Here is a 10,018-nt window from a genome sequence, read left to right as displayed (position 1 = left end):
GACGCCGGCGCGTATCCTCATTTGCAATTCCCAGTACTATTTTGTCAAGAATCAATTCATCTTTCAATTCCCCGTATTCACAAGTAGCAGATTTTCCCCCTCAAACGGGTTACAAAGTTGTGTACTGACTCACCCTCTTCCTGTTTGCAGCTTCCGAAAACGAACCGCTCGTAAATGACGTTTCTGCCGGGTTTGAAGTAATTCTCCAATGCATCCAATATAGCCTTTGCATCACACTGTTGTCGTGCTGTGAGGGTGAGATTGTGCCGGTAGATATCCCTGCATTCGCTGCCATTAAACTCCACTTGTACCTCGCTGGGTTTCTCATGTAGACCTGTCGCCAGCGCATAGTCCTCGAATTCATCCCTGAAGTTGTCCCAATTAGTATTCCAGTCCACTGTGAGAACCATGTTTTAATCTATTGTTTGCTGACATGTGATTATATTTAATATACTAGTTGTATCTAAAAAAGATCACCTTTAAAAATGTTCACCATTTCAATTTGTATGAAATTCACCAAGGAGGATGGTCCTCCCCTTCCTCCTCTGAGGAGCATCCATTGTTTCCATCAGATTCAAACAGTTTCCATCAGGGACGGAAAAGGCTGAAGTTGTGTAACTATTGACACCTCAGAGAGAGGATGAGGTTATCTGGATGACTGCTAAACAAATCCCCCGGGAAACACCATCACACACACACACACACACACACACACACACACACACACACACACACACACACACACACACACACACACACACGCGGGTGGTGGGCTACAGCTCACTGCAAACCAAATACACCTCACCTTAACCTCCCTATCTTTGGCTAATCTAGGGTTGTGTTCATAAGGCACCAAACGGAAGAAAACAGATTGTAACAAGGAGTGAGGGACTATCTGATCTTATCCAATCACAAACACACATTTTGTTTTAAGTTGAAAAAGTTGCTAGATTTTTTCTGTTGTGTTCCCTAATGAACATGACCCAGATTTGCATGTTTGCCAGACAGAGAGAGAGAAAAGAGAGTAAGAAGAATCCATCACGCACACTGAGACAGAGGAGAGGAGCGAGGGATTCAGCAAAGGACAAGATAGCCCTGTCAATACAGGTATGTTCATTTTCTGTTTGGATATACTGTTTTATTATTCAAAACCTTGGCTAATACTATAATAAAGAATGATGATAATATATAAGTAAAGAAAATGGGTTATTATCACACTAGTGAAAGGTTATCGTTGTTGTGGTATGTGTGACATGGAAATGCTGAAAAGGACAAGAATAGTACATCCACATCCTATACATGGCAGGTGTTGGATATCCAGAAATAGATCATATTAACTGATAATTAAAAGGGGGAAATGTTTAATGTTATTAATTCATATTGACTGATGAGTATGTTGATACATCCCAGATCCATGGAGTGGAGTAGGAGAGCTATCCCTGTCTCTGGTGAGAACTAAATACCTACCAGGGTTAGGGTCAATTCCACTTCAGTTCCAGTCAAATCAGAACGTAAACCACATTCCAGTTAAGTTAAACTCTAAGAGATTCTTATGACATTGTCAGCAGTAAGATTTGAGTTCCATTTCATGTACAGAGCCCAAAACAACCACTCAGAGTTTAACAAATAATTTGAATTTCAGTGTACTTCCTGAATTTACAGAAATTGAATTGACCCCAACCCTTCCATCTAAAAGTCAAAGATCTTTAATGATCAGCATTACCCTATAGCATGTTAGACAACTTGTCATATAGTGCATTCACATTAATATTGTTAATTATGACTAATCATTCATATGCTTATTGTGGCTTTACAGGGATTTTCCTACTCTTTCTGAGGGTCACCGTGCAAATAGGTAAATGCCTTTTTAATAAAGTAGACAGACAGACAGACACAAAAACAATCACACACAAAAACAGACAGACAAAACAAACAATCTAAATCAATGAATCAATGTGTCACGCCCTGACCTGAGAGAGAGGGTCTGTTTCTCTATGTGGTCAGGTCAGGGTGTGGGGTGGGCATTCTATGGTGTCTATTTCTTTGTTTTGAGCCGAGGATGGTTCCTAATCAGAGGCAGCTGTCTGTCGTTGTCTCTGATTAGGAATCATACTTAGGCAGCCTTTCCCCCACCTGTGGTTGTGGGATCTTATTTGTTGTACTGCTTGTTAAGCCTACAAGATGCTCGTTGTCATTGTTTATTCTTTTGTTTGTAGTGTTCTGAGGTAAAATAAAATATACGATGAACACTTACCACGCTGCGCTTTGGTCCACTCCTTTTGACGATCGTGACACAATGAATGAAGTATCAGTATTGGCCACTGTGACAGAAGCTAGGCCTAGTAATAACTTTCATTCACTTAAAGTCACTTAACCCTAAAACAACTAAGTATTGTAATAAATATTGTGTCAATTGAGCAAGTTGAGTAAGCTGCTTGGAGTACCACTAGATTGTAAACTGTCATGGTCAAAACATATTGATGCAGTAGTAGCTAAGATGGGGAGAAGTCTGTCTATAATAAAGCGATGCTGCTCTGCCTTCTTAACAACACTATGAACAAGGCAGGTCCTACAGACCCTAGATTTGTCGCACCTTGACTACTGTTCAGTTGTGTGGTCAGGTGCCACTAAAAGGACTTAGGAAAATTGCAATAGGCTCAGAACAGGGCAGCACGGCTGGCCCTTGGATGTTCACAAAGAGCTAATATTAATAATATGCATGTCAGTCTCTCCTGGCTGAAAGTGGAGGAGAGATTGACTTCATCACCACTTTTATTTATGAGAGGTATTGTTTATGAGAGGTATGTTGAATGCACCGAGCTGTCTGTCTAAACTACTGGCACACAGCTTGGACAACCATGCATACCGCAAGTCCAGAATAGACTATGGGAGGCACACAGTACAACATAGAGCCATGACTACATGGAACTCTATTCCACATCAAGTAACTGACGCAAGCAGTAAAATTTGATTTAAAAAACAGATTAAAAAAACACCTTACGGAACAGCGGGGTCTGTGAATCAACACAAACATTGGCACAGACACATGCATACCCACACACAAATAACATACGCACTATACATACACATGGATTTAGAACTGTAGATATGTGGTAGTTGTGCGGTAGAGGCCTGAGGGAACACAGTGTGTTGTGAAATATGTGAATGTATTGTAATGTTTTAAAATTTTATAAACTGCCTTAATGTTGCTGGACCCCAGGAAGAGTAGCTGCTGCTTTGGCAGCAGCTAATGGGGATCCATAATAAATACAAATACAAAGTGCCCAATTAAAGGTAACTATTTACATTTAATACAAGTTGGTGCAGGTGTGTGTGTACAGGGGGATGGGGATGTGTGTGTATCTGAGGTGTATTCACTACGAACCAAACTGAACAAAATGGAGATTGACTAAACTGAACTAACCTGCAAAACATTTTCAGTTGCAAAACGTATTGCTACAGTGTGCACTAATGAATAAACCTGTGTATTATATCTGTCTCTGTCCCTCAAACAGACAATGTGGCATTGAGAGGAGTGGCTGCTCAGTCATCACAGTTTTCAGATCGCGATGCTCACTATGCAATTGATGGGTACAGAAACACAAACTTTGGATCCTGCACCCACACTGCACAGAACACCAACCCCTGGTGGAGAGTGGACCTGCTGGATGTGTACAGAGTGACATCTGTCACCATCACCAACAGAGATGCTGTTCCTGAGAGGCTTGATGGTGCTGAGATTCGCATCGGTAACTCACTAGAGAACAACGGCATCAACAACCCCAGGTGAGTAGTGAAATCGAATAAACAACTTTGTACTCAAATCAAATCAAATTGTATTTGTCACATGCAACGAATACAACAGGTGTAGACCTGACAGAGAAATGCGTACTTACAAGCCCTTAACAAACAGTGCAGTTCCAGAAATAGTTATGAAAATATTTACTAAATAAAGTCAAAAACAAAAAGTAACACAGTAGAAATACATAACAATAACGATGATATATACAGGGGGCCCAGGTTACTCAAGGGGCACAGGTTAGTCGAGGTCATTTATACATAATTTATACATGTAGGTAAGGGTAAAGTGACTATGCATAGATGATTAGATGATAAACAGCGAGTAGCAGCGGGGGGTCAATGTAAATAGTCAGGGTGTCCATTTGATTAGTTGTTTAGCTGTCTTATAGCTTGGGGTAGAAGCTGTTAAGGAGCCTTTTGGACCTAGACTTGGCGCTCTGGTACTGCTTGCCGTGCGGTAGCAGAGAGAACAGAGAACACTTTAAAAACCTGTCTCTTGACGTGGAATTCGATGATGCTCTTATTGAAAGAGTATGGACTTGTTTGTCTTGCCTTGTATGACTTGGGTGACTGGAGTCTGACAATTTTTTGGGGCCTTCCTTCCCCTGACACCGCCTGGTATATAGGTCTTGGATGGCAGGAAGCTTGGTTCCAGTGATGTATTGGGCCATACGCATTACCCTTTGTAGTGCCTTAGGGTCAGATACAGATCAGTTGCCATACCAGGTGCTGATGCAACCGGTCAGGATGCTCTCGATGGTGCAGCTGTATAACTTTTTGACGATCTGGGGGCCCAATCTAAATAGTTTCAGTCTCCTGAGGGGGAAAAGGGGTTGTCGTAGCCCCTTCACAACTGTCTTGGCGTGTTTTGACCATGGTAGTTTGTTGGTGATGTGGACACCAAGGAACTTGAAACTCTTGACCCGCTCCAATTCAGCCCCGTCAATGTAAATGGAGGCCTGTTTGGCCCTACTTCTCCTGTGGTCCACGATCATCTCCTTTGTCTTGCTTATATTGAGGGAGAGGTTGTTGGCCTGGCACCACACTGACAGGTCTTTGACCTCCTCCCTATAGGCCGTCTCATCGTTTTCGGTGATCAGACCTACCACTAGTGTGTCATCAGCAAACTTAATGATGGTGTTGAAGTTGTGCTTGGCCACGCAGTCGTGGGTGAACAGGGAGTACAGGAGGGGACTAAGTACGCACCCCTGAGGGGAACCGGTGTTGAGGATCAGCGTGGCAGATGTGTTGTTGCCTACCCTTACTATCTCAATGCCATCAGACTGTTAAACAGCCATCACTAACATGGAATGGCTGCTGCCAACATACTGACTCAACCCAACTCTAGCCACTTTAATAATGGGAAAATGAATCACTAGCCACTTTAAACAATGCCACTTTATATAATGTTTACATACCCTACATTACTCATCTCCTATGTATATACTGTACTCTATACCATCTACTGCATCTTGTCATCACTCATTCATATATTTTTATGTACATATTCTTATTCATCCCTTTACACTTGTGTGTGTATAAGGTAGTTGTTGTGAAATTGTTAGGCTAGATTACTTGTTTGATATTCCTGCATGGTCGGAACTAGAAGCACAAGCATTTTGCTACACTCGCATTAACATCTGCTAACCATGTGTATGTGACAAATACAATTTGATTTGATTTTGATTTGATTTGCTACCTGAGGGCGGCCTGTCAGGAAGTCCAGGATCCAGTTGTCGAGAGAGGTGTTTAGTCCCAGGGTCCTTAGCTTAGTGATGAGCTTTGTGGGAACGATGGTGTTGAACACTGAGCTGTAGTCAATGAATAGCATTCTCACATAGGGGTTCCTTTTGTCCAGGTGGGAAAGGGCAGTATGATGTTCGATTGAGATTGCGTCATCTGTGGATCTGTTGGGGCGGTATGCAAATTGCAGTGGGTCTAGGGTTTCCGGGATGATGGTGTTGATGTGAGCCATGACCAGTCTTTAAAATCACTTCATGGCTACCAATGTGAGTGCTACGGGGAGGTAGTCATTTAGGCAGGTTACCTTCACATTCTTGGACATTTAGCTCGTCTGGTAGGCTCACGTCAATGGGCAGCTTGCAGCTGGGTTTCACTTTGTAGTCCGTAATAGTTTGCAAGCACCGCCACATCTGACGAACATCAGAGCCGGTAGTTCTGATTGATTGTAAAGTTCAGTAAAAAGAACAGTTATTCATTAAATGTGTTGATATTTTCAGTAATACTTTTGTGAAGAAGCATTTGAACTACAGCACCACACTGTACAATAATCATGTATCTCTCTCTCTCCCCCACCCTCTCTCTCTCTCTCTCTCTCTCAGATGTGTTGTCATCTCCCACATCCCAGCAGGAGAGACTCACACCTTCCAGTGTAATAAGATGGAGGGTCGCTACGTTGTTGTGGTCATCCCTGACAGGAAGGAATATCTCACTCTGTGTGAGTTGGAAGTATATGGGACTCCTGCAGGTAATCATCTGTCACTGTCTTCACTCTTCACATTCATCACCAAGTCAAGTTTACATTACTTTTATATAGCAGAACATCAATGTTCTGGAAGTATAAGTAATGTGCTTGCTGACAGGAACATCACTCTAGATTTCTGTCATATTCTTATTAGTGTGACTTGCTTCTGCATTCACACTTTTAATGTTGTATTTATGTCTTATACAGAGATTGTAATAATAACTGAACTCTTAACCTCTTACTTCATACCCATAAACCCCTCTTTCCTCCACCCCTCCCACCACTGTCACCTCTCTTTTCTCTTCTCTTCTCCAACATCCACCCCTCTCCCCTACACTCCCCCTCCTACCACTAATATCCCCCCTCTTTTAAACATGTCAAATGTATACACTGTGAGATGATAAAGAATAACTTGTCATTTTTTATATTAAAACATTCTCTATGTCCCGGTAGTAAATGTAGCATTGAAAGGAGTGGCCAGCCAGTCATCACTGAATGGGTATGGCAATGCTCATAATGCCATTGATGGGAACAGAGAATCAGACTATTATAAAAGATCCTGCACCCACACTACACAGGAGACCAACCCCTGGTGGAGAGTGGACCTGCTGGATGTGTACAGAGTGACAGCTGTCAGTATCACCAACAGAGGAGATGATGTTCCTGAGAGGCTTGATGGTGCTGAGATTCGCATCGGTAACTCACTGGAGAACAACGGCATCAACAACCCCAGGTAAGTAGTGAAATAGAATAAATAACATTATACTGTAATCTGATTGATTGTAAAGTTTGTGATTCAATAAAAACCTGTTATTCATGAAATATGTTAATATGTTCAGTCTTCCTGCAGTGAAGAGGTATTTTCACTATTGCAACACACTGTATAATAATCATCTCCCTCTATCTCTCTAACCCTCCAACCCCTTTCTCTCTCTCTCTTTCTACCCCACCCCCCACGTTCCCCCGACCCCCTCTCTCCCCCCACTCCGCCTCACTCTCTCTCAACGCATTCCTCAGCTCTCTCTCCATCAACACCCCAACCCCTGTCCCCCCACCTCTCTCTCCCTCCACCCCCTTCGCGCTCTCTCCCACAACTCCCCACTCTCTCTCTCTCCCCCATTCCCTCTTTCATCTCACCCCCATCTCCCACCACCCTTATCTCGCACTCTCCCCCCACCCCATCTCTCTTTATCCCCCCACCTCCTTCTCTCACCATCTCTCTCTCTCTCTTTCAGATGTGTTGTCATCTCCCACATTCCAGCAGGAAAGACCTACACCTTCCAGTGTAATGAGATGGAGGGTCGCTATGTTGTTGTGGTCATCCCTGGCAGGTCAGAATGGCTCACTCTTTGTGAGGTGGAAGTATTTGAGTCTTCCACAGAAGGTACTTCTTTCCTGGTACATTTATTTATCCTGTCAGTGAAGATATGCCAAATAGTAACTTTAATGAACATACTTATTTTCGTATCGGACTTCGGTTTAGTGGAGATTATACTTTTTCCCCCCACAATTCATGTTTTGTTATATTGAATGTTATTTTGTGACTATGTGGAAGACATTTTCACAATGCAAATTAGTACAAATCAGTGTAATTTACGCATTGCTCAGCTTGCTAAACTTTAGTAAAACAATCACCTTTTTGTACAGCGCATTGCTAAAGAAATATGTTAAATAAAATCATACTGTCATGTCATATTGAGTTTTGTTGTATTCCCCGTATATTGCACAGATTTGAACTATTTTGCACCATAACAAATATCAGCAAATGTATTTCAGCCCCCAAGTCAAAGAGAACGGTGGTGAGGATGAAGATCCAATCAGATGCTGATCTGACAGACCAGGCGGTCAGTGACCAGCTCCTTGAGCAGGTGAGAGAGAGGGAGAGGGAAAGGGGGAGGAAGAAGGAAAGGGGGAGGGAGAGAGAAAGACAGAGAGACAGAAAGAGAGAGAGAGAGAGCGAGACAGACACAGGCATAGAGACACAGAGAGACAGACACAGGGACACAGAGAGACAGACACACACAGAGAGAGACAGAGAGAGAGAGACAGAGAGAGACAGAGAGAGAGACAGAAAGAGAGACAGAAAGAGAGACAGAAAGAGAGAGCCAGAGAGAGTGAGCGAGAGAGAAAATAATCTAACAATTTAACCTAAAAGCTTGTGCTTTAATCTAGCTGCATGTAGAGCTTGTGAAGCAGGGGGTGTCTGACTTTCAACTGCGCTGGAGGACTCAGCCAGATGGACAGATTTTCCACCGTGAGGAAGAAGAGAAGGAGTGTGGAACCACACAGACAGGTAACAACAAGGAGCATATTACAGACTGTTGTCCTTATTGCACAGACAGGCAATGAAGACATTGTGCTTTTATCAGAGTTGGGGTCTATTTCATTTCAGGAAATAAACTTGTATTTATTTATTCTAATTTCAGTTTTCCTTAATGAGTTTCAATTATGAACATGTGGAAGTGGATTTTCAGTTTACTTCCTGAATTGACTGAATTGAAATGTAAATCGACCCTAACTCTGGGTCTTATTATCGTATTGTCAAGTTGTTATTGTAAGCAGAGAACGTGTTAGCGAGTCATAACTCAATTAATACCTGAAAGAGTTTCTGTATGTCATTTCTCTTCCAGGTGTCTCTGGAACTGAAGGGGGCTAGCCTGGTGAGAGACTCTAAGGAGACACAATAGTTTTAAGATTGGACCGTATTGATGACAATCAATCTACCGTAAAACTTTAATTTTAAACCCAGTCTCAAATAGCTGCCTGTCCTTTTTAATAGCTAGGCAACAACACATTTCAGCAACTAAACAGCTGTTTCAAATAAACTCAGGGTCTAAATCAAATCAGATCTAATGTTATTTGTCACATACACATGGTTAGCGGATGTTAATGCCAGTAGGGCGAAATGTTTGTGCTTCTAGTTCCGACAGTGCAGTAATTTCTAACAAGTAATCTAACAATTCCCCAACAACTACCTAATACACACAAATCTAAAGGGGTGAATGAGAATATGTACATGTGAGCATATGGATGAGCAATGGCCAAGCGGCATAGGCAAGGTGAAATACATGGTATAAAATACAGTATATAAATGTGATATTTTTTTATTTTACTAGGCAAGTCAGTTAAGAACAAATTCTTATTTTCAATGACGGCCTAAGAACAGTGGCTTAACTGCCTTGTTCAGGGGCAGAATGACAGATTTTTACCTTGTTAGCTCGGGGATTCGATCTTGCAACCTTTCAGTTACTTGTCCAACGCTCTAACCATTAGGCTACCTGCCGCATAATATGAGTAATGTAAGATATGTAAACATTATTAAAGTGGCATTATTTAGAGTGCATTGTATAAAGTGACTAGTGATTAATTAATTGTTTACCAGGTTACCATGAATTGTTTACCAGGTTTAATGTTTGATTTGTTACATTAAATCATTCAGTAATGAAAAATGGTCAATCTTCTGTTTTTATTGCCAGTAAGAAACTGCTAGCCATTGGCTGCTAACAGTTGAGAACTGCTATGTATAAACTGGCAAGCCCAAAAACCCTAAACAACTTCGGGAGTACAAACCCCAAGAAATGGGCAAGAACTGACGAACACATGTACTCGCTGTTTGTTTGTTACCTATGCATAGTCACTTGGGCTTGCCAGTTTATACCCAGCAGCCCCACCTACATGTACAGATTACCTCAACTAGCCTGTACCCCTGCACACTGACTCGGTACCGGTGCC

At 42.1% G+C, this 10,018-nt stretch overlaps 1 protein-coding gene across 1 annotated transcript; it reads left to right on the top strand.

The window, feature by feature from the left end:
• The first annotated feature begins 455 nt into the window (after positions 1–455).
• LOC106577978 (uncharacterized) lies at positions 456–9,284 on the top strand. Its single transcript, XM_014156482.2, has 10 exons — positions 456–1,107; positions 1,411–1,448; positions 1,817–1,855; positions 3,516–3,786; positions 6,144–6,289; positions 6,740–7,019; positions 7,522–7,670; positions 8,063–8,154; positions 8,459–8,579; positions 8,917–9,284. The coding sequence occupies exons 2-10, from the start codon at positions 1,415–1,417 to the stop codon at positions 8,940–8,942; spliced, it is 1,158 nt and encodes a 385-aa protein (XP_014011957.1). The 5' UTR covers positions 456–1,107; positions 1,411–1,414; the 3' UTR covers positions 8,943–9,284.
• The last annotated feature ends 734 nt before the right edge of the window (positions 9,285–10,018 follow it).

Source organism: Salmo salar, chromosome ssa18 (assembly GCF_905237065.1).
Source record: "Salmo salar chromosome ssa18, Ssal_v3.1, whole genome shotgun sequence".
Classification (NCBI taxonomy): Eukaryota; Metazoa; Chordata; class Actinopteri; order Salmoniformes; family Salmonidae; genus Salmo; species Salmo salar.
This window is presented reverse-complemented; position numbering and strand designations above follow the sequence as displayed.

Coding starts and splice junctions, on each gene's coding strand:
- LOC106577978 (XM_014156482.2), top strand. CDS start 1,415: ATGGAGTGGAGTAGGAGAGCTATCCCTGTCTCTG. Junction 1,449..1,816: donor GAGAGCTATCCCTGTCTCTG/GTGAGAACTAAA, acceptor GTGGCTTTACAG/GGATTTTCCTACTCTTTCTG. Junction 8,580..8,916: donor GTGTGGAACCACACAGACAG/GTAACAACAAGG, acceptor TTTCTCTTCCAG/GTGTCTCTGGAACTGAAGGG.